This window comes from Camelina sativa, chromosome 16 (genome assembly GCF_030686135.1).
Source record: "Camelina sativa cultivar CO46 ecotype springtype chromosome 16, ASM3068613v1".
Lineage (NCBI taxonomy): Eukaryota > Viridiplantae > Streptophyta > Magnoliopsida > Brassicales > Brassicaceae > Camelina > Camelina sativa.
This window is the reverse complement of record NC_141895.1, coordinates 25,779,850-25,803,826: the sequence shown is the minus strand read 5'-3', so window position 1 is coordinate 25,803,826 and position 23,977 is coordinate 25,779,850. Positions and strand designations below refer to the sequence as shown.

Below are 23,977 nucleotides of genomic sequence, written 5' to 3'. Positions count from 1 at the left end.
GTACAGAAAACGTATACTAATAATATTTTTAGTATCTCTGGTAGCAAAAGTTGGGTTCACACAAAGTTGAAATGAGTTTTCCAGTTTTCCCCAAAAAGAAAGTGTACAAGGCCCATATTGAGCCCAATACACTAGAATCGTTCCCACTCACAGAACCAACGAAGAAGAAGAAGAAGAAGAAGAAGAAGAAGCAAAACCTTCCCTAAAACCCTAAGAAACTCTGATGCATTCATCGAATCCAAGCTCTCGTCTTTTTCTAAACCCATGTAAATCAACGCTAACCCAATACCCAATCTTCAATTTCCCCAAACTTTCTTCAAGAAAACTCGCCAAGTCTCTGAGAACTTCCATTGATTACGAGCAAGACGAAGAAGTCTCGAAAGAAGAACTCGTAGTAGTTCCGAGTAACGCAACTCGTCGTCTTCCAATCACAATCAAAACCTCTGGCAAAGTTTCTAGGTACTTCATCAAAGGTGATTCCTTGGAGTTACTGCTATGTGTTGATGAAGAAGATGGTGTTGGTGACGATGGCCGCCTCGACGATGGGTTCTTGAAATTTATAAGACTTTCATCTTCAGCTGCAAAAGATTTTTTCATACCGAAACAAGTCAGTGAGAATTATGTAAGTTATGTGAAATGGAAGTTTTTGCACAGAGTTTTCAGCTCTGCTCTGCAAGTTCTTGCCACTCAGGTAACTTATTGACATATACTTCTACTAGACTTTTGAATTTTGGTGTACTGTCATGAACTTGAGTCATGTGTTGCTGCAGGCCATGTTTAGAGCCATAGGGATTGGACAATCTCGGTCACTTGCTTCATCTGCTGCTTTTAATTGGATATTGAAAGATGGGCTTGGACGGTTAAGTAGATGTATATACACTGCTAGTCTTGCTTCTGCTTTTGATACTAATTTGAAGGTATATTAACTTTTGTAGAGTTTATCTTCAACAAATTGTAGTTCTTGAACCTTTTGTTATTTATACTCATTTTATTTTTTGTCAAAGAGAGTTCGGTTCTCGACGTCTGTGCTCTTTAGTCTCAGCATTGGAGTTGAGTTAATGACTCCAGTATTCCCAAAGTACTTCCTTTTGCTAGCTTCTATTGCCAACATTGCTAAACAGATTAGCCTGTCATGCTACTTAGCAACCGGTGTAAGGTTTCATATTGTTGACTCTAAGTGTTTTTATGTTTAGTGTTTTTGTTTTGACAACCGATCTATCGATATGTGCAGTCAGCTGTACATCGAAGCTTTGCTGTAGCGGATAACCTCGGTGAAGTCTCTGCAAAGGCGCAGGTTTCTTTTAGGAAACCTACTTGATATCATTTGTATCACATAATATATGCCCTGATTTTAATTTGTGACGTTTCAGATTCAAACCGTGTGTTTTGATAACCTTGGTCTCTTACTGGCGGTTCTTCTAAATATGTTATTCCAAAACAACCAAAGGTTAGATGATTCTAGTAAAGTTTGGGTTATTTCATTTGTGAGATCGTTTTAGAATCTACTGACTTGCTAATGTATGTGCTAGATTGCAGGCAAGTCTACCTTTTGTTTTATATCCAATTTTCTCCACGTTTGATCTCCTTGGTATTTATCAAGGGCTCAAGCATATCAATCTGCAAACATTAACTAAGGTAGCTTATATAACATTGTTGATCAGACAAACAATGGAGAATTTTCCGAGTTATAATTTTAATTTTTCCTTTTCTTATCAGAATAGGCTTGAAATAATTCTGGAAAGATGGATTGAATTCAGGCAAGTACCTTCCCCTGCCGAAGTGAGTGAAGAAGAAGGAATTGACCTTTTAGGGAGTAGAGGTTAAAAACAAAAAATAAACCTCTAAAGGCTCTTAAGATGGTGTAGTTATCAATCACTGATTAATAAGATGAATTGTTTCAAATATGATTTGTATTTTTGTAGGTAGCAAAAGGGTTTGGCCCATCAGAATTGGATGCTTAGATCCAAAGGCTCAGATTCCTGCACTATCAATGATGGTAATGCAATCACTGTGCAGTGATGATGGCTACTTCATAACCATGGAACTTTCCTTTCAAGGTTTCAGAAGAATACCAAAAGTGAGTTTTATATATGCTAATTTGTAAGTTCTCAGATCCCCACGATTCTCTAGTTTGATCTTCGCCATTTGTAAAATGTTTAGCTGGGAATTGTCATTTGCTTGCGTGAAGGAGCCAACAGTGTGGACATTATAACGAGTTTGTTACAGGTAAAGGACTCAACTAAGTTTTTTTTTTATCAATTTTAGTACAAATTTATGTACATCTTGATCTGATTACACTTTCTGGTTGGTATGTTCAGACATGTTACATCCGTAAATCCCTTGGAAACAATAGAATCAAGAGAAGAGACACATCTTCAGACTTGACGCCACAGGATTGGTCCTTACTCACAGGAGAGAGTAAGCTTGCTGCACGAGATGATTCTATCACACTGAACAAACAAATGCAAGAACAAGGTTGGATTGTGAAGAACGTCTTGTTGAGTGCAGAAGAGCAAATTAGATACATTTTCCACAAAACTCAATTGTAACATAAAGGATAAGATCAGTTAAATTGTAACTGTTTATAGTACACAGAGATTTGTCTGTAAATTGAAGCGTGAGTATTTTGTTAAAACTCTACGTGGCAATCTATACACAAGAAAGTAGTTATCATTTACATTAGACTCCTTTGTTGAACGTGAAAATATCAATTTGAGAAGGAACTCGGCTCAGTGCTGTACATAGAGTAATCACTCAAGCAGATGTTTGTTCTCTCCTCGCTCCATTTCAGAATCTCCATAGCAAACTTGAGCAATGAATCAACACTGTTCGGGTCCAAACTCTTGCTCGAAGAAACAAAAAGCTTTTTCCCAGTCAAGGAAGAGTAAAACCGCTTGAACTGAACAGCCATGTAGTGGAACGCAAGCTGGCCCAAAGTGGGGTTACCGTTGTTGGAACCACGGTGACGACTGACCACGGGATTGAAGTCTTGGAACCACTCGCAGCGTGACAAAGGAACGCGTTCCAATTTTTCTTCCAAGAGATCGTACTTGTTGAGTATCAAGAGGAAGTCCATGTGCTCAAAGATGGGATGGGTGATTATGCTTTCAAAGAGTTTTTTGGTGAGTAGCATCTTGTTGGTTCCATCTTCTGAACACTGGTCGTAGTCACTCATGGAAACAACAAACACAACCATCCCAACATCTTCAAACATATCAATCCACTTGCAGTTTTCACCGAGGCCTCTCGAGGGTACTCTTATTAACTGGTACCTGAAAAAAAAGCACAATAAAATGTCTTCAAACATGTTCGAACTGACTTGAATGTTACAAACACACAAAAAGGGAATCAGATAATACTTACCTGAGCAAAGAATCAGTGTGATCGGACGGATCAAGATTCTCTTCAGATGCAGTCTGTGGAAATGAGAAATCGAGACAAGCTAGACCACTGGACGAAGTGACTCCTTCAGCATATAATATATCCAAATCCGATGGCTCGTAGTCTGGTGTCAATACGTCAATAGCCTGAAGAACGTGAAAACAGCTTCTTAGGAAACTAATAAACTCATAGTTTCACTTCCCAGTAACCAAATATCCAACGGAAAATTGAGTGCAAAAGAAATAGTGAAACACTTATTTACCCGTTCCAAAAAGTAACTAGCGACACTGGGAAGGAGTCCTAGCTCACTTCTTCGCTTGTATGTAGCTTGGATCGCTGCATCCCTCCATAACTCTTCAACCAGTGGGGCATACTCACGAGAAGCTGCAGGGAAAATGACTCCAAGATTTCCAGCAGCCATAGTCTTCAATAACCAATCTGAAAATGCTTTAAGCCTTGGGCCAATGGAGTACACAGTTTTGTTGTTGCTTTTAGCATCTCCTGCTCATAACATAGACCAAGTTAAGACTCAAACCGTCAAACGGGTTACATATATATATATATATATATAAATTCATTATTGTTCTTGTCCATAACAAATTTTAGGTCCTACTATTTAGCAAAGAAGCCTGGTTGAGAACGATATTTAAAAACTGAAACTTAAGAAAAAATAGGAGTGAGAAATCTATGCACCTTCTTCCGCAGCCGCAGGAATATCTTCAATGACACACTGTTTCATACTCTGGACAGCAAGAGCTTCTTCTTCGAACCGCTCCCGGCCCTCAAGTAGCATACCCAGATAACCATACACATTGGTCTGGATAATCACCTTTATATTTTCACGCTCATCTTCCAAGAATGGTACGTCCTTATAAAGGATCTTTGCCTGAACGATAAAGTCATTCAGTTATATTGTAGATTTTGGGGCATAGGCTAATAAGTAGTAAGACATATAACAAATACATATCATACCTGCTTGAATATCGTGCTAGTTCCAGAACCTCTGTTTCCAACCAACAGAATTTTTTGCAAAGTCCTATGCTCAAGATGGTCCAGAATGCTTCTGCTATTTGCGCTATGAAGTTGTTCCCCAGAAGCATTCGCAGTAGATTTGGATGGAACAGGAAGTGACAATACAGCACAAAGTAACTTCGTCCCAGCCTGAAAAGCAGCACGAGTTTGTCACCTTCAATCAAAGAGGAATACACAAATTCAAGACCGAATGGAATATAGATTTTACGCAAAACAACGAACCTTGCCCCATATGTATCCCTTGGTATTCTTCTGTCCTTCTTCTTGATACGATCCATCCTCATTAACCCAAAAATGAGGGTTACCCGCACACTGAACTCCTGCCAACTGTTATACAGAAATACACTAGTTAAATCATCAACGACATCCAAAATCTCTTTAAATCAAGAATCGTACACTTCAAAAGTGTTTCAACCTGCAGCATTCGTAGCTCTACTTTCGTAATCTCGCGGCCGTTAATGAAAACTTGAGTGTTTCCGTTGCTAGCTTCCGGACTAATAGGACCTCCAACATTCAGATGAGGACTAATTATCTGATAAGGCTTCTCTCCTTCCTGTGGAATCCCAACATAATACATATAAACGTTTTTGAGACAGTCTAAGACACAAAACTCATAAAAGGACAGTAAATATTATTATTCACCTTTCCCCAAAGTCCAGACACTTTATCATACCAATAGTCGCCAGGTTTCAGCTTCTTTGGAGGATTAGAGCAAGTATGAAGTGTAACCAGCTCTTCAGGGTAAAGAGGCTGTCCATTAACAAACACATACTCAGCCGGTAACTGATTAGCTTCACAAAACCTCTCAGTCTTCATAATCTGTTTAACCTCTAAATCATTAAGCAGCCTCTTAAGCATCCTAGAACATTTCCCTAAATTCCCTCGCTTCGACTCATCAATAGGAAACCCGATACAAGTAACGCATTTCCTACCTTCAGGCATAGAACCCATAGCTCGAAGCACGCAGCTGCTACAATACTTTGCATCACAAACAAGACAAACTTCTTTCTCCGTAAACCGGCTTCCTTTAAAACACCGATAACAAGAACCTTTCTTCCCTTTGGTTTGAGGCTGTTTCTTAACAGGGATAACACGAATCCGCTTCTGGTTACTATTACTAGAATCATCTTCTTCAAATCCATCATCATCAGAAGCAATACCTAAGAAAGTAACAACTGGTTGCTTCTTACCAGTTTCACTAACACAATCCCCAGTAACACGAGAAGAAGGATAGTCCATACTCATAACCGAATCATTAGATTCCCAATCAGGTACCACCAAAGCATTCGAGGATTCATTCAAATCTAAGCTCTCTTTCACTGAACCACAAACCCTAGACTGATCAAAACTAGACCTCAACAACAACAACTCACCAGAGCTGCTACCACTCAATCCACCATCACCATCACCACCTTCTTCTTCTTCCTCCTCTTCAATCACAGAAGTAGGAGAAACAGTGACTGAATCAGAAACCAATCCAAGCTCACTAGATCCACCACAGTTAGGTATAATAACAGAGGTAGGAGAAACAGAATCTCTAAGAAAATTCTTGCTATTGTTATTATTATCAAGAGGCAAAATCGGTTGAATCACAGGGAAAGACATGTCGTCGGAGATACAAACCGGAGAAACAACGGCGGCGACGGGGATTTTCTCGACGTTAATAGGAACAGCGCAAGGTATGTTGTATGATAATGGTGGACCATCGTATTCTTCAGCGAATAAACAACAATCATCAACTACTTCTTTCGTCATCTTCTTCTTCTTCAATGGCATTTTCAATTTCAACCCTAGGGATTTTGCTTCAGAAATAAGCAAATTGTATAGGTAAGAAAAAGAAGAAAAAAATCAAAGAAGAATCATTTTTTTTTTTTTTAGGGTTCCTTGTTGAGCTTCTTCACACAAGTGGGAGAAAGAGAGAGAGAGAGGAGAATGGAGAAGAAAAGTGTGATTGAGAAAAAGATGAAGAAACCACCACTACTGCTACTACTAGCTGGAATCTTGTGCGATACTTTTTTTTTTTTTTTTTTTTTTTAATTTTGCTTTTTGGAATTTTATTTTTTAAGATCGAGGGAAGGGGTTAAACAGATAATAAGACGTGGGACCCAGTTTAAGAGACAAACCCGAAATTGTCTTATTCGACGTCGTTACGAGATCGGAATTTGAGCTGTCTGATCACGTGGGATCCATGAACAGTAATTTTTGTTTTAAAAAAATAGACTTTGTCACTTCTTTTTTTTCTTTGATTCGTTGCGAAATTTACGGTAATTTTTTTCCTTTTTTAGGATATTTGTTATTTTTTTTTGAGTTTTACTTCTATTTATTGGGCTTTGGTAAATATTCAGATCTGAGATTTATGTAAGCCCATTAACGAATAATCAAGTTACCCCTTGGCCCATTACTTAGCTACGGGGACGTTCTCGGGAACTTTTTTTTTTTTGAATTGAAACTTCGATAGGGATAGAGGGCCTGTTCTTCTGTTGATTTCTAGTGTGCAAACGACAGTGGATGTAAGAGCTGTAAACAAAAAAACGACAACAAAGGACATTAATCAAAGTGACGCTAAGAAAACAAAACATGGAGTTCATGCGTAATATATCGTAATATCGACCGAAGAGTCGTCACAATAACCAACGATTATAAAATCATTAATACACGTCATCATCTCCAAAACTATCAGCCACTGACTTTTTAAAAAATTGTGTTGTCCGTTCAGTTATTCCTTCTTTAGTTTTCAACTGCAGTCGTTAGGATAGCGATCAACAAAAGAACATGGCCTATGTTGGATTGTTGATGATTGTATGATAACGGTGATTAACCACTTGAGAGCGAATCAAGTTAGGTTCATGCAGGTGTTTCATTGACAATTCATTTTTCTCTTCTCGGGCACCTTTCTAAGTTTGCCTTCTAATACAAAGGTTTTTAATAGTCTTTAACGCTCAAGATAGAATCATAGAGTGAGACAATATGAATGGACGGAGAAATTGGTTTGACGAGAGGAAAAGTGATGTTGATTTTCTAGGTTCAGTTGAGAAGTGATCAGAAGTCCATGGCAAGATTAAGAGAGTGAGAAATCAGATTTTCGGAATCTGGTAAGAGCTCTATGGTAGACGGGGATTATATCGGATCAAGAGAAAAATGAGGAGAGGGTGAAACTCCCGCATCCCAAGTTCGAGCCTCCTTTATGTTGTTAACAACATCTTATTGGACGTCTGTCAGTTGGGATTCGGTCCAGTTGATTTATTTGGTACTCAAAAATGCAGGTTGTCTGACTACTCTCGAACATTCATTGGAAAGCATTCCAAACTTAGGTTTAGGCAATGTGGTAGCATTTTGGTGTTTTTAAATCCAAAAAATTTTAAATTGTTTTTTTCGGTGAATTTCCGACAACCACAAATTTTTCGACCAAAATTTGTGATTAATTTCCTATTTTTATTTGGTTGGAAATTTTCGAAAATTTTTGACTAATATATTTTTGTTAGAAATTTGTTGGAAATTTGTCAGAAAATAGTTGAAATTTTTTTGACCATCGGATTGGTCGGAAATGGTGGTCAGAAATTAGACTATGTTCTTGTAGTGTATAGGATAATCGAATTAAACTAAATTCCAGATGATCATAAGTCCCAAAGTATATGAGTTTGATATGTTTAAGATTCTCACGATAAAATAATTTTAGTTTCTCTTTTCTCAAGACATTCTAAATCAGTAACTGACGAACACTAATATGTATCGTACTCTCAAAATAGAAAAGTAGAAAAGGATAAGGAAGAACATTGTGGTGTGTGTTGATTGTTGAGAATGAAACCCAAGACTCGAGAAGAGATTACGGCACTTAATCCCTTCTTAGGGGAGGAGAAATATTCCACCATTAATTCCTTCCTAGGTTCGGTAGACATGTACGCTTAAATTTTTTTAAACTTACAACTCTGTCAAGCTTATAATGATCTTGTCATTCCGATAAACGTATTTACCATAATAATCCATAAAATATGGTTGAGGCTTCTAACTCTATAGTGGGAAGAAACAACCAAAACTTGACACATTCCCCAAACTTCCGCATGAGAACATTGAGATAAATCAAGTGTTGAAAAGTACTATCGGGACAAAAAACAAAAATCTCCAATCTTAATCATTGAGTTTTGGTCTTTCCTCTCATCACCGGAATTCAAGCCAATTATTATTAATCATTCCCCCAAATTTCCTTTAAAGTCAAGAAAATAAAATATATCATTGAGCTTTTGGGTCTACAAAACTGATTAATTGGTAATTTATCTGCCCTTTTTCATACTCATATGATAATTCAATATTGTTGGGATTGCTAAAGACAAAACTATCTATCACAACAAATTAATAAAATTCAAATTACCGGGGAATGAATATCAAGGCTTTTGCATTCGTATCGTTTAAAGAGTTCACAGCAACCATGATAGGAAATGTAGTAGAATGATTTAAAAAGTGTTTCTCAATAAATGTTGATTGATTGATAAAAATAAAAATGAAGGAACACCGTCATATGCTCTTCCAATTAAGGCCATAGTATATGTCGATTATGGATTTGAGTTACGTGCACACACTTTCAAACTCATGAATTTACATCAAGGTCACATTTCATAATGAATCAATTCGAATATAAAAATTTGTAAAACGAAATTAACGTTACCGTATTAAAACATGTACGTGTATACGAAGGCACGTATTTATAACTTATGATATTCTTGAGAAAGATAATAGAAGTCAATGGGTGCAAGTAAAGAGGACTTTAACGTCATTTAGAAAATGGATTATACTCCACCGCACACGGCAAGTAATTGTCGATAACGAACAAGGCTCGTGACCGGACGATGATTCGAGCCCGAGAGTCGACATCCACGAACTGACAAATTACTATTAACCCTTTTCTTTTCTTTTCTCCTTTTATCGTACGTAAACCTGAACCAACGATAACACGTTCACACTAAATCTATATTTTTCTCTTTAGTTTTCTGTTTTAAAATTGCTTATGTCATCTTCAGCATATGGTTCATAAATTTGCTTATGTAATAAATTGTTTCTGTGAAGTTTTGTATTGTAGCTCGATACAGTTGTAATACAGATTGTTTAATAAAAGTTTTTAGAAGGAACAAAAAAATCGAATTGTAAAATCTTTTCTTTCTCTCTTATAATTGATGAATATACTAGAGTTGTAATTAGTATAAACTCAATGTATATGCATGAAAACAAAATCTTTAGGATGTTAAGCCAAGAATTTCTAGCTTCTAGAAATGAAATGTTGAGAAATAAACCAAGAAAACTAGAGATTACTTAAATGAGAAAAAAGATTATTTGATTCATACTTCTCATCTGTCTTGGATTGGATAAGGATGAGCTTACCAAATAGAAAGAAGATTGTGAAATTAGTATCTTGTCGGTAATTGAATGTTTGTGTACACATGAAAACATGTTTATCAATCTCTAGTTGGATATATTTAGCAAAAACATGAGATAATGCTCAAAATTTTTGATCCATCCATTTGATATCCGGTTATACTGATTCGATCAAATAGTAGTTTTGTCTTTGTTAGGACAAGAAGCACAAAAGACCAAATTTGGTTAGATAACACAAATGACGCAGTTCGAGCGGTTCAACAACTATTGTACGTAACTACTCTGTTTGCTTATTAGAGTCTTAAATATAACTTTTGCCCAACAAAATAAAATATGAGTCTTAAATATGACCACCAATATACTGTAGTAACTGTACTAAAGATATTGTTTCACTTAAAAAAAAAAGATTGTTAAACAAATATTGTTCGTCCATTAATATATTAAGGTGTATATATAGATGAATAATAATAAAAAAAGAGTTAAAAATGAATTGAATACCATTTAGTTCATTATTCAGTAAAATAAATTGTATCTAATTCATTTCTAACTCAATTTTCTATTTAAAAATTCACAGTTTTTATTATTCATGGTTGTTTATTTTTTCAAAATTTTAGTTAAATGAGTTAAATTCTTTTCAGTATTGGTCTAAAAAAACTTTTTTTTTTGGTATGAAAACCATATAATCAACTATTAAAATAAATAAAATAATATGTACATAATTTTAATGATGACTTTTAGGGTATTTCTCTTTAATAAATTTGATAAGAGTAGAAGTGACCAAGCTTTACAATTGAAAGTCTTACAAGCTAATCAACTATCATCTTTTTTATAAAAACTCCAAAATACATATTTTACTGCTTTCACTAGGAAAATTAACTGAAGTGTTGTTACTTGTTAGAGAGGTTTTGAATTATATATTTCAAAATTCGATAAAACTTACAATATCATTTCTAGAAAAATATTTGTCATAAATTTTTTGTTTAACTGAAAAAATCTCATCATTATAAGAAAAATTAGATATATTTCCACAAATGTTATATAATTTGGATACTTAGCATAAATTTCTCAAATGAGTTTATGTTATAAATTTAAAACGTAGAACAATAATAAGCTATAAGATTAAATTTGTAGACAGATGATAGATAAATTTCAACACTGAATTTACATCATTATCCAATTTTTCTTTCCAAATCAACATATATATATTTTTTTAAACCAATTTTGGGCTACTTGACCAATTGACCCCAAAACCAAAAAAAAAAAAAGGTATAATTATTCGATTCAATAAAAGTGTGTATTTCAATGATAATAAAACCAAAACGACTTTTGAGCATATTGTTATGCTGTCCCGGTCAAAGATATCCCAAGTTGCTCGTTGATCACTGAAGGGTAAATTCGTCATTTCAATTCTCTTCCCACGCATTTTCTCAAGGGCTTTTTCGTCTTTCTAAAAAATAGACATCCACCAGGCCGCGCACGTATCTTCTTCTTCCGTCTTTAATTACTCCCGTGTGATTGTTATTATTTCCGCGATTAGGTGAACGAATCCACCGGAAAAATATATTCCGATCATAACTTCATCGTCGGAGAGAAACTGATATAATTTCGAAGCCTTCTTTTGTATTCTAGAATAATCGAAATCGAAGATGATGAATAGAAGAAACCTCAGAGAACAAGAAGGTACTTTGACTTTCTTATTTTTTGAAAGTCTATAAACATCGGCCATTAATGGAGGAATCAGTTTCTCTCTCTCTCTCTCTCTCTCTCTCTCTCTCTCTCTCTCTGTGTGTGTATTTATTTTATTGTGTGTACAGTTGGGGAGAGCTTTGAGAGCTTTTAATAGCTTTCAACTAATTCCAACTGGTTTCTTCGAGGTCTTAGGGTTTTAGCTTCACTACAGAATTGAATTGAATCCCATGGGGTCGTTTTTATGTTTTTGCAGGAAGGTGATGAACGTTGAGATCCGATTATTCAATCAACGATGATGATTTCTTACAGATTGGATTTGATTTTGGTGATCGTAATCGTAATCGGAGCATCCTCCTCTGCTAATTTCACCAAACCTTGTAACAGGAGATGCGGTAGACTGAGTCTGCCTTATCCCTTTGGGTTTTCTCCTGGTTGTGGCATCAAATTCAATTGCTCTGCGGCGGGGAACGCGGAGATCGGAAGCTTTTCCGTTCAAAACGTGACGGAGAACAGTATATTCGTCAGCCTCCCACACAATTGTACTCGGAAGATCGAAGATATGACTCCACTATTCAGCGAGCATTTCGCGCCGACGGTGGAGAACAGTTTCTTAATGGAGGATTGCAAAAAGACAACCGACGGATGCTCCATCAAGCAGAAGTTTTTGGAGGATGTGCTGAAACTGGAAAGCTGTGATTCCACTGGAAACATTAGCTGTTTCTCTTTAGATAGTAACTCGAGTTCGAAAAAGTTTTTCGTTATGAATGAATTGAGGAACAGTACTTGCAGTTTGTTGTTCTCTGCCATAGCTTTCGAGTCTGTAGGTTTGAATGCCGGTATAGCGCTACAGTTTGAGCGAGTTAGGTTAGGTTGGTGGCTTAACGGAGACTGTAAAAGCAATCCTTGTGCGACAAACGCCAATTGTACACACGTTGACACTCCTGATGGAAAGGAAGGATACCGGTGTTCGTGTCACGAGGGTTACCACGGAGATGGATATAACAATATATGCCAGAGAGGTTAGTTAATCTATAGTCTCATTTGTTGTATCTGAGGCTAAGTAGTAAGAACACAAAAGCTTTATTTTTTTTGCTAACTGGTTTCTTCTATACTCTTTGCAGTACTACCGGAGTGCCGCGGTTCAAAGCTCGTCTGGAGACATTGTAGATCGAGTCTTTTTACTATTGTAGGAGGTAACTGTCGCTTTAGTGTTTGTGACATTTTTAGGTTTTGTACTTTATGGATGTTTGACTAGGTTTTATTATTCATTTGCTATGTATAGGAACTATTGGTGGAGCATCTTTGCTAGTAGGCTTGGCACTTTTGTTCTTTTGTAAGCGGAGACGGTCTACTCCTTGAGAAGCCATTTGAGCGCCAAGCGTCTTTTGTCTGAAGCTGCAGGCAACTCAAGTGTTGCTTTTTTCCCTTACAAGGAAATCGAGAAAGCGACAGATGGGTTCTCTGAAAAGCAGAAGCTAGGAATAGGTGCATATGGTACGGTCTATAGAGGAAAGCTCCAAAATGATGAGTGGGTTGCTATCAAAAGACTCAGACACAGAGATTCAGAAAGTCTTGACCAAGTCATGAATGAGATCAAGCTTCTTTCCTCAGTGAGTCATCCGAATCTTGTCCGACTCTTGGGATGCTGTATAGAGCAAGGCGATCCGGTTCTTGTTTATGAGTACATGCCGAATGGAACTCTATCGGAACATTTACAAAGAGATAGAGGGACTGGTCTTCCATGGACCCTGCGCCTTACTGTTGCCACTCAAACAGCTAAAGCTATCGCTTATCTCCACTCTGAAATGAATCCACCGATTTATCACCGTGACATCAAATCTACCAATATCCTTCTTGATTACGATTTCAACTCCAAAGTTGCGGATTTCGGACTCTCTAGACTGGGAATGACTGAAACTTCCCACATATCAACGGCTCCTCAAGGGACTCCTGGTTATCTTGACCCGCAGTATCATCAGTGCTTCCATCTTTCTGATAAGAGCGACGTCTACAGCTTCGGTGTAGTCCTTGCAGAGATTATAACAGGATTGAAAGTTGTTGATTTCACTCGTCCACATACTGAAATCAACCTAGCAGCTCTTGCTGTTGACAAAATCGGATCAGGTTGTATCGATGAGATTATAGACCCGATTCTTGACCTGGAGCTCGACGCATGGACTCTCTCATCGATACACACCGTGGCTGAGCTCACATTTCGATGCTTGGCTTTCCACAGCGACATGAGACCGACTATGACTGAAGTAGCAGACGAGCTTGAACAGATACGGCTCAGCGGTTGGATCCCAAACATGAGTTTGGATTCACTGAACGGTTCTCTCCGGTCATCTGATCAGGGAAGCGAAAGATCGACTAGAAAACCATCAACAGGAAGTAGAAGAGTCATTATCCCTCAGAAACAACCCGAATCCCTCGCTTCCGTCGAAGAAATTAACGATAGTTCACCTGTCTCAGTTCAAGATCCTTGGTTAAGTGCACAGAGCTCACCTTCGACAAATACATTATTGGGTAACATTCCCAGATGATAATGAAGATCTTGGAACACTTTTACAACACTTTCTTGTTTATAAATATAAGTCCCTCTACGTGTAGCTTTTACATCATTCAGTGTTCATAATGATAAGTAGAGATATTAACAATGAAGAAAACAGGTTTATGCATGAGTGATATAATGTTAACGATCTTGAAACAAGATCTTTCAATCAGTACCACATTAAGTTTAGTAAAATCTTCTGATCTAAGGTATCTTACATATCTCTACCGTAAACAAATTAGTGGTTATATTATAATGATGTTTTTGGTTGACTTAAGAAACAGATTAATTTAATTGAAAATTGTTCTGATTGAATTTGAGATAGGATTTGAACGCGTTTTTAGCTATTAGTGTCTTGATGAGTTGCTAACGAACACGGAAACTAATACATGTAAATCCATTCATTTTTTTTCTTCCTTTTATAATGTCTCAATTATAAAATGAGTTTGTCCCTAAAAAAGAAAGTTTATAGCATGAATTAGTTAGCCAACCACCATTATTACTCTACACCTATGTGGAGTAGGAATCAACTACAAAAAAAAAAAGGATTTTGATATTATCGTTATTTGTCTTAGGTCGTTAGTAGAGTCGATTTGGCATTAGACAACAGTCAACAAATTTGACCAAAAACGTAATGTTACTCTTATTAGATAAAGTTTACTCATCAAAAACATTCCCGGAAATTAGGAATAAAAATGACCTAGCTTATTTAGAAACATGTGATAACATATGTTATTGACCGACTATTATATAGCAGGATATTTAAGTTTATAACACCTTAAACCGAAATTCAGATTTAATCATTAAAACATGTTAAGAATCGGTATTCTTGTCACTAGAATTACTAATGGGGGATCTAATGTTGACAAAGTTAGATTTTTTTTTTTTTTTGTGGTAAGTAGAATTTGAAAACTAAAACTAATCTCTGATTACATATTAAACTGGTATTCTTACCATTAAAAACGTAATTAGTGTGTTCATATTCATATTATTATTGGACCGACCCAAGTTTTAAATCTCTTGCTCATAATCTTCATCGGTTGGTTCCCAATTTATTTTTTTCTGTTGTGAGCTCAATTTTTGTTTCTAGCTAACTGTTTTTTTTTGTTTTTTTTTGTCAAACATCGCAAACTGTTTTATTGTTGTAATGTAACAACACAACACAACTCTATAATAGTTTATTGTCCGTTTATATTCCATGTTGATGAAGATGGCGTCATGCAGCATTGGATGTTGGGCCTCGGAAATATATCAGTATGACAATTTACTTACTATATCCTGTATGCATTTTGAAGCCTAACAAAGTAGTAGAAATTACTTTAGATTACTATACCCGGCCGATTTAAACTTTGTAAACTTTCTTTTTGTACTCACGTAATTATTTTTTTTTATCTTCTAATGAGATATTTATTGTGACTAGTCAATACCAACTGTTCGAGTCTTAACTCTTGGAATTTCCATTAAATAAAAATATGAAGTTTTGATAACTTGTAAAGAAACTAAAGTAACTCAAAAAGTGGCAATAATTGCATTATTTGTACCGTATGATGATTTATCTTATGGATATAGATAGGTACCCGATTTTATTATTAGGTACAATTTCTCAAAATATTAGATATCGTTTATCAATCCATCACGGCACCAAAAAGTCTATATTCCACTATCATTTCGCTGAGGTAACTTTTTTTGCTGACATTTATCAAAATCTTTTTAGAAAACAGTAATAATGAAACAGCATGTTGGCCCAAAAGCTACAGTAAATATTCTCTATCAATCAATATATATATATATATTGCTTAAGAAACATTAGAAATAATATTCGCAGGCAACTAAACACTTTTTAGTTGATGTAAATATCACTATGTATATTAAACAGTAGGTTGGCTAAAAACACTACTTCTTCTGTTTTATCAAAAAAAAATATTTAAAATTTTTTATATTTATTTAACAAAAAATGTATAAAGTAGTGTTTAAATTATAAATATAAATGTATAAATTTTTTATAAATGTATAAATTTTTTATATTTATTCCACATTTTCAATATAATTTTTACACTATTTTCTAATTTATTTTTAATCCAAAACTACTTTTCATTGAATTTAAATTATAAATCACTTATTAAATGGTATGTGTGTTATGTATCAAAATAATACTTTATGTGGAACGGAGGGATTATTATATACTTTTCATTTTTTCCATTTAAAGTTTTGTTATTGTAAATTGTTTTGTCAACACAATCGGATATAAACGTTATTTTCCCAAATATACCTTACGTAAGGGCAATAGTAGACATTAGCAACACAAAGCAAAAAAAATATTAAACCAAAATGAAGAGAACACAATCGTAAACTAATTAAGAACAAGAGAAAACAAACCTTAAGAATTACATTACTACATTGCTAATGGTATTTATAAAAGATGTGTACGGCCAACCCAAAAATTACATCTCCTTTGTCGAACCAATCTTTCAAAACCAAAAAACAAAAACTTTACCAAAATCACTAAATGTACCTCAAACATGCTTCCGGATATGAGGACGAAAACTGATGTGCCTAACTACACTAGCTCTAGATAGTCCATTTACTAATCATCCCTTGAATATATTAGAGAATTAAGAGAAAATATTACTATTTTCTTTTAAGTAATGACGCAAAATGGGTTCCATTTTTGAAATTGATTTTCATGCTTCTTTCTTAAATTTGATTTATTTTGATCTTATATAATCTGGCTTAAATACTAAAATAGAGCCCAATAAATCCTACCTAACCTACTACACCTTTTAAGGGTACCTATATTTATACTTTGTCTCATAAAGATTTGATGTTTTGGGATATTTTTTTGTCCCACAAAAATTGATGTTTTGTAAACTTTAAGAACTAATCATTATTGTTATTGGTTTAAAATTAAATAATTCTTTTTACTCAAAGAAAAAAATATATTTAAATTCAGTAATCATTATAATCTTAAAATGTGTAAAAGCATATAAACATCAATTTTTTAGAGACATATAGAGTAAGACTTTTCTCTGTGTTTCGTTTATAATCTTCTCATAAACTTTAAGAAATTATTAGATATATTTTTTACTCGAGTTAGATATTTAATTTATATGCTTTTGATACACGCCCTTACTTTTGTGGATCCTATCAAAGATTATATTTGCACACAATCAATCATTTTGAGTTGTGTGTAACTTTAGATTTTTTTTATTATTTTTTAACTTTTTCTGGATGTTGATTCTTCATTATTGCCGGTATACATGTAATACCTAATCATTTACCATTTATCATAATCCGAGGTAATGATGTATGCATGATATTTTCTTATACAAGATATGTATGCAAATATCTACTTTTAGCTTTGTAACTCAGTTAACTAATTGAAATCAACGTACTGGCCATTATTTAGTCTAACTAAGTGCCTAATTCTAACTCTAGTTGTACACGTCAAGAAAAAACATGGAAGATACGACATGAAGTTAATGTAGATCTCTATATGTAATCACGCGCGTAGTTAAGCCTAAGAGTACTATGGAATATATATAATTTCTTATTTATTTTTAGTAATTAAAACATCTTGTAAATTTTGCAAGCGCAAGTTAACAGTGGAAATATAAACTATGAAAGGACAACAATTATTGAGAGGCATAACCACAATGGCACAATCTACTATTTAGTATTTACAGTATGAGAAAACAGCATGACTCATATAACCTCATTAGGTCTCGACAACCTTTGGTCAATGGAACAACGTAGGCAAGAGAAAAGGAGAAATAGAAATCAAGATTAAATAAATTCGAATTTGTCAGGTCTTGATAGAGTGGCCAACACCGGGGCTGTGACCTGGTTCAGTAGGCCGGAAAGCATCAACACCATAAATATCATTGCTCCTCCTCGTCATGATGCTTCGTTGAAGATCATCTGATTCATTGAGAGTGTCCTTGTGATGACGATGATGATGATGGTGATGGTGATGGTGATGGCTTGAACGTTTCTTACATGAATAATCTTCTGGATGATGACACATCAAACGACTACCTTGCGCCTCGTTGATGAGTACGCAGAAAATTAGAATACTAAGGAAAAGGTAAATTACACGACGGGTCTTTGCCATATCCAGACTAGAAATATATATAAAAATATAATATATGTTTTTGTTTACTTAGGTTTAAAAGTCTTTGATCGTGAGTAGTGAGTAATATAGATGTATTATGAAAGGTTTAAAATAATGATCATTTAAGAGTTTTGAGATTGAATCTGCGGCTATTTAAAGACAAAGTGGACTTTAAACGATTGATTCCGATGTTCCTAAGTTATTGATGGAAAACGACCGTACCCTTTACTGTTCGTGGAGCATGCAAGACCCCATATATATATGATTATTATTGTAATCTAGGACTTATATATTTATTGTATGCATAAATATTTTATTCTCGTACCATTAAACTTTGGAACATTTTTGTTAATGAGTACATTATTTTATTTGAATGACATATTGTTCTAAGTTATTCGATGTGAATCTATCTGTGGGTTTAAGCAGAGTATTTGATGCCCATGTTTATATATTGAAAATATACAAAATTAAACTATCTTCTTCTCCGTAGAATTTTGCATGACGATAACAAAATCATGCCAAAGCCTTTCTAAAAGCTTTCAATAGAAAGTAACCTCAATAGAAATGTGTAGTAAATGTATATCCAAGAAGATCAAGCTTTGTATAGTAAAAAATTGGGGTCTATTAGACTAAAGTTTATATAACCCCAATTTTTAGTCTATACAAATTTTTAGTATAAACTTTAGTGTAATAGACCCTAATTTTATATTAGAGTTAAAAATTGGGGTCTATTAAACTAAAGTTTATATTAGACTAAAGTCTACGAGAAAATACGGGAAAATAAAACTTTTTTAATATAACTTCTTTATAATAAATAATTGTTTGGGATTCTTTGTCTTATTATGATATTTCTGTGTTTTTAAATATATATTTTTTTCCTTTTCCTACCTCTTTTTCGTCCGAACTTTCGCCATATACATTAATTCGCTCCGTTACCAAAGTTTAAGGCAATGATAATAGTTAAGAATTTAGAGTTAAGGTTAAAGAGATCAAAGTTAACTGATCATCTTTAGAATCACTAATAAAGGTATAAAGAGACTATCTAAATTGGGCTACACACCTAAAAATTGCCCCTTTTCATTTTTTTTGCCCCGTATTTGTTTTTCAAAACATTTCAGATTTTAGGTCTTTGACCTCTTCGAGTCGGGATCAGAGTAGGCTAAATTAGTCTTTTTCCCATGACCGATGTTTGGAAACTCGTGACTTTATAGAATGGGCAACTAGCTAGTACAGTACCGGTTAAATTATTGATACGGGATAGTAAACTCACACACACACTTAATATGTGACAAAAAAAAAAAAAAAAAGGATACGAAACGATACGTAGGAATATGATACAAAGTAGTGAAATCGTATTGTTTTAAGAAAGGCTGAGACATAAACATGTGAAAAACTGAAAAGGAGTGGTGGTTTTACGGGGGAAAAGAGGTTGTAATGGCTTAAGATGCACACTCTATGTTACTTCGTGTTATATATATATATATATATATATATATATATTATTTATGATATTAATTGATGGTTAATATTGATGTTCAGACTCGCCGCAATGAAATGAAATGTTCGATATTCAGGGAAAGTTGTAAGCATTTGCATGTTAGTTTGGCCTCCCTGTCTAATATTCTCTCTTTTTTGTTTATTTCTTTTGCTAAACTAAGTCTCCCAAATTATTTGAGATTTTTAATTTTCAATAATAATAATGAGACTTATTAGACAAATTAGTTTCTCATATATATTATTTGAATAGTGATTACTTTCTTTGAAGTGAAATGTTATAAATAATGTCAACTTTGACGAATATGAGTATTTAATTAGCACAAACGATAGAGATATACATGAAAATCATATGTAGTCTAAAACTCTTTAATTACACATATCGTATACCACAATCCTAATACTTACCCTTAAATTGGATTATTGTTTAAATATGGTAATTAGATTATAATAGGATCGTTTTTACATTGAAAAGTCTTTGAGAATGATGACACAAGTCACAACACACAAAACAAAACAATGCTACTCGAACTCAGGTGGGTTGGAGAAATTAAAACCGGTTTTCAAGCTAGGGTCTTGAGCCTAAAAAGCTTTTGGATCACCCTGATATCATAAAGAAAAAAGAAAAAAAATTACAATACACAGCCTTCTAGTATGCTTTTTCGGATCTGCATCTTTATCTTTTTACTAGGTCTTCCGTTGCGTTGTGGTGTAGTTGACACTTTCTTGATTTTTTTGGTATTTTTCGTTTTCTCTTTTGTATTATTTCGTTTTAATTAGGCATATACAAGCTTTGCAGCCACTTGTATTTATATAATATATGTTTATACCATTTCGTTTAGATGTGTACAATTGTGACACTTATTTTTTATGAATTATGAGGATGTTGTTTCTTGCTTTTGAGGATTAAATCTTATAATTGACTGATATTGTTCTAAGTACATTTATTGTATTTTAGATTTTCTAACTAACTGCTTATATAAACCCTTCATACGTTGATGTTACAATAATAAGTTATTTTTAAAAAAAATTACTTTCCGTGTAAGTGATTATGTTTGTATGCCCATGTTTTGGTCTAATATCAATAAGATCGTTTCTGTTTTTCTTTAGTTGGCTTTGAAACCAATTTTGAGTTAAGCAAATAATGGGTTATGGTGTTAATAAGTAATATAAATTCTTATGTATATATATTGTATATCTGTGACTATAAGTTTAGCTAACTAAAAAATTCTGTAATATTTAAATATAATCTTGAACATATATATATATATATATTGTGGGAGGAATGTATGGAATTATTAGATAGAAGTTATTTTGAGTTAAATGACCTTTTATGCTTTTAAAGTGAGTTAAATATTAATAAATTTTTATATGTGTCTTGAATTTTTTTTAAAGGAATACCAAGTGTTTCCTTCCAAATTGAAGTGACATAGTATTTTAGTTTTCTTATATGATTTTATGAACTTCAATGTAAAGGTTTTTCAAAGTAATTATAAGTACACTCACACTGATTGAATTATAAAATTTGGAGAAATGTTTATTTCGATTAATCATCTGCTCTTTTAAATATATTAAATAAGTATGTTATTGTTCCTACAAATAGGACAACATATATTACAGTTTAACCATGCAGTTAAGCAATGGAAATATCGAAATGGAACTTGTGATTGCAAGAAAAAATGCGTATATATATTATGTTACACATTGATCATTTAAAAATGAATAGAAACATCTAATTCTCAAATGAAGTTGATTTTAATTTAACTATGCAAATTTAAAAAATAAATATGAATAGATTAGAAAGGCAAGAAATATAAAAGAAATATTTTCTTTTTATATAAATAAAATAAAATTTGAAAACAATGTTAAATATATATAATACTTTCTAAATTAAAATATAGAATCAGACTCTTACAAGTTACAACACATATAAGATATAACAACATTTGATATTGGTGGGAGAGGAGGAGAGAATGATTACTATAAGATGGTAATCCAAATTAGATAATGGAGATGAATCTTTAAAAAAATAAAACAATAAAATATATATATATATATATATATATATATATAATACTTTCTAAATTAAAATATAGAATCAAACTCTTACAACATATTATATGAGATAAAACAACATTTGATATTGGTGGGAGAGGAGGAGAGAATGATTACTTATATGATAATAATCCAAATTAGATAATGGAGATGAATCTTTTAAAATAAGAACAATATAAAGTATATATCATGTAGTATCTAAAATTAAAATTTAGCATTAAAAATTTACAATGATATTTCATTTGTTTTTTACAACCTATACAAAAAAAATAAGAAATGATTTGAGGTATTGTAGAAGAGAATGAGAGAATGTGAAAATGAGATAATAAAAGAATGCCAATATGAGAGAATGCTTATTTATATGATAAGAAATGATGGAAGTTACATTTAGAATTATGGAGTTATAATAGTAATTTATTGTGTTTGAATAAAATTGAGTGGTAGAATATGATTAATGCATAATTTATTTATTTTCAGTTATAATTTTATTTTATTGTGTGAGTTAAATGTATTGTGTTTATTGGGTCTTAATATTGTTTAAAGCAATTAGAAAGAAAATAAAAAAATAAAATAAAAATTAGAAAACATTAAATGAAAATCAACCAATAAGGAGAGACCAAAACCTTACTTTTATGTATATGATATATTGCTTTAAACTTTGAAATAAAAAATATTTTATAAACAATAATTTTATATGAGAAATATATTAATTTAGCCAACCAAAATATGAATATAAGTTTAGCCAACCAAAATAATTAAAAAATAGTAAAACTTAACCAAAAATATTTTCTCTTGAAAGATAAATAAGTTAGTAGGAGGAATGAATTAATGTACAATTATTGGATAGGAGTTACATTTGAGTTAAATGGAGTTACATGCCATTAATTATAAATAAATATTTTGACTTTTTATAACCTAAAATAAAAGGAATACCAAGTGGCCGAATCAAAATTCACATGATTTGGTTGTTTGTTGATATAAACTCAACACTTACACATAATATTTCAAAAAAAACAAAAACTAAATTAGTTTTAAAGTGACAAACTAAAATAGTTTTCTTATAAAACTATATGAATTCTTCAATCTCAATAATTTTTAAAACCCCAAGGATAACTTATATATATATTTTTTTCACTCATCAATTTAATTTATAGTGTTATATTTCATACTAATGGTTTCATCTTTAGAGAATTTAGTTAAATGGTATTTTTAAAATTATATTTTATTTTTATATTTAAGTTCCAGTTGAATATAATTTCTTTTTTGGATCATTTTTTATTTTGATTAAACACACAAAAACCATTTGTTTAATTATGTTATTTTTGTTTTCAAAAACCTAAAATCATAAAATATATTTATTATATTGATCTTTGCAGATTTATCAATTGGATCACAAAACAAAATAGTCTTTATAAATAGAGTTGATAGACTTACAAAACAAAATAGACTTTATAAATGGATAATTATATTGATCTTTATAAATGGATAATTATATTGATCTTTATAAATTATTAAAAATGATACATGAATATGTGAGATAACCAGAGACATAATAGATAATTAGATATGAATCATTTCAACTTCATGATCTTATTGTGTGGTGAATATTGTAATAAAGTATGAAAATAATGACTTATAAGATGTTAATATAAAATAGAAAATGGAGATAAACCTTTTAAAAGATTAAAAAAAAAATATAAGATATATATATCATACAAACTCTAAAACTAAGTTTTTACAATGATATTTGATTTGATTTTTTATAATCCATACAACAACAATAACAAAAAAAATACAAAAAAAAAGAGACTTGAGAGTAGTGGAAGAAGATGAGAGAATGAAAGAGTGATAGACTAATAGAATAAGATAATGAGTATTTATAGAAAGAGAAATGATGAAAAATTACATTTAGAAAAATGATAGTTACAATTCTAATTTATTGTTTTGTTTTAATACAATTGATTAATACAACTTAGTGGAGAAATAAAGTTAATGCATAATTTATAGAGGGAATTTATATGATTTCAGTTTTATATTATGTGAGTTAAATATGAAAATTAATTATATTTAAATTTGTGTTTTAATATAAATATTTTTTTTGTTATAATTGCATTGTCAAGTGGACTAATAAGGAGATAGTGAAACCTTACTTTTATATTATGATTACTATTGTATGCACTTTCTATTATTTGGGATTGACATTGTTTCTTGGGCTTTAAGGTTTTTTTTTTTTCAGCACCTTTTGTATATAACCTCCAAAATTAATTGAAAAAATGTTAACTAATAATTATACGATCTCT

At 32.6% G+C, this 23,977-nt stretch overlaps 4 protein-coding genes and 1 pseudogene across 7 annotated transcripts; 3 read left to right on the top strand and 2 right to left on the bottom strand.

Annotated features, from left to right (window-relative positions):
* Nucleotides 1-107: 107 nt before the first annotated feature.
* On the top strand, nucleotides 108-2,677 carry LOC104751981 (protein root UVB sensitive 4-like). 3 transcript variants are annotated; one of them, XR_015584288.1, is made up of 10 exons: nucleotides 108-691; nucleotides 771-917; nucleotides 1,005-1,151; nucleotides 1,232-1,294; nucleotides 1,371-1,447; nucleotides 1,530-1,635; nucleotides 1,722-1,819; nucleotides 1,923-2,077; nucleotides 2,161-2,226; nucleotides 2,319-2,677. XR_015584288.1 is itself a non-coding variant. In XM_010474039.2 (10 exons), the coding sequence occupies exons 1-10, from the start codon at nucleotides 224-226 to the stop codon at nucleotides 2,547-2,549; spliced, it is 1,563 nt and encodes a 520-aa protein (XP_010472341.1). In that variant the 5' UTR covers nucleotides 108-223; the 3' UTR covers nucleotides 2,550-2,677. The 3 variants fall into 3 exon arrangements, 2 of the variants coding, with proteins under 2 accessions (XP_010472341.1, XP_087347317.1); XM_010474039.2 differs by having other exon boundaries at nucleotides 1,717-1,819; XM_087491191.1 differs by having other exon boundaries at nucleotides 161-691; nucleotides 1,005-1,156; nucleotides 1,717-1,819.
* LOC104751982 (extra-large guanine nucleotide-binding protein 1) lies at nucleotides 2,527-6,622 on the bottom strand. Its single transcript, XM_010474040.3, has 8 exons — nucleotides 5,056-6,622; nucleotides 4,829-4,966; nucleotides 4,636-4,740; nucleotides 4,354-4,542; nucleotides 4,075-4,267; nucleotides 3,644-3,882; nucleotides 3,364-3,527; nucleotides 2,527-3,272 (listed from the first exon to the last, which is right to left on the bottom strand). The coding sequence occupies exons 1-8, from the start codon at nucleotides 6,187-6,189 to the stop codon at nucleotides 2,708-2,710; spliced, it is 2,727 nt and encodes a 908-aa protein (XP_010472342.1). The 5' UTR covers nucleotides 6,190-6,622; the 3' UTR covers nucleotides 2,527-2,707.
* Nucleotides 6,623-11,306: 4,684 nt separating this feature from the next.
* On the top strand, nucleotides 11,307-14,189 carry LOC104751980 (wall-associated receptor kinase-like 14). The gene is made up of 4 exons (XM_010474038.3): nucleotides 11,307-11,457; nucleotides 11,720-12,485; nucleotides 12,588-12,659; nucleotides 12,749-14,189. The coding sequence occupies exons 2-4, from the start codon at nucleotides 11,759-11,761 to the stop codon at nucleotides 12,823-12,825; spliced, it is 876 nt and encodes a 291-aa protein (XP_010472340.2). The 5' UTR covers nucleotides 11,307-11,457; nucleotides 11,720-11,758; the 3' UTR covers nucleotides 12,826-14,189.
* On the top strand, nucleotides 13,050-14,189 carry LOC147925957 (wall-associated receptor kinase-like 14). The gene has a single exon (XM_087492882.1). It carries the CDS (start codon nucleotides 13,050-13,052, stop codon nucleotides 14,007-14,009), a length of 960 nt encoding a protein of 319 aa, XP_087349008.1. The 3' UTR covers nucleotides 14,010-14,189.
* Nucleotides 14,190-17,541: 3,352 nt separating this feature from the next.
* LOC109129643 (precursor of CEP11 pseudogene) lies at nucleotides 17,542-18,226 on the bottom strand (annotated as a pseudogene). The gene has a single exon (XR_015584287.1). The product of XR_015584287.1 is annotated as a precursor of CEP11 pseudogene (transcript).
* Nucleotides 18,227-23,977: the final 5,751 nt, after the last annotated feature.

What these genes read in the sequence shown, in the direction of transcription:
- LOC104751981 (XM_010474039.2), top strand. Translation starts at nt 224, where the DNA reads ATGCATTCATCGAATCCAAGCTCTCGTCTTTTTCTAAACCCATGTAAA. An exon ending in AAGTCTCTGCAAAGGCGCAG is followed by an intron (nt 1,295 to 1,370) that starts GTTTCTTTTAGG and finishes GTGACGTTTCAG; the next exon opens with ATTCAAACCGTGTGTTTTGA. An exon ending in ATCTGCAAACATTAACTAAG is followed by an intron (nt 1,636 to 1,716) that starts GTAGCTTATATA and finishes TTTTCTTATCAG; the next exon opens with AATAGGCTTGAAATAATTCT.
- LOC104751982 (XM_010474040.3), bottom strand. Translation starts at nt 6,189, where the DNA reads ATGCCATTGAAGAAGAAGAAGATGACGAAAGAAGTAGTTGATGATTGT. An exon ending in TAGAGCTACGAATGCTGCAG is followed by an intron (nt 4,741 to 4,828) that starts GTTGAAACACTT and finishes TCTGTATAACAG; the next exon opens with TTGGCAGGAGTTCAGTGTGC. An exon ending in CACACTGATTCTTTGCTCAG is followed by an intron (nt 3,273 to 3,363) that starts GTAAGTATTATC and finishes CTTTTTTTTCAG; the next exon opens with GTACCAGTTAATAAGAGTAC.
- LOC104751980 (XM_010474038.3), top strand. Translation starts at nt 11,759, where the DNA reads ATGATGATTTCTTACAGATTGGATTTGATTTTGGTGATCGTAATCGTA. An exon ending in TAACAATATATGCCAGAGAG is followed by an intron (nt 12,486 to 12,587) that starts GTTAGTTAATCT and finishes TACTCTTTGCAG; the next exon opens with TACTACCGGAGTGCCGCGGT. An exon ending in TCTTTTTACTATTGTAGGAG is followed by an intron (nt 12,660 to 12,748) that starts GTAACTGTCGCT and finishes TGCTATGTATAG; the next exon opens with GAACTATTGGTGGAGCATCT.
- LOC147925957 (XM_087492882.1), top strand. Translation starts at nt 13,050, where the DNA reads ATGAATGAGATCAAGCTTCTTTCCTCAGTGAGTCATCCGAATCTTGTC.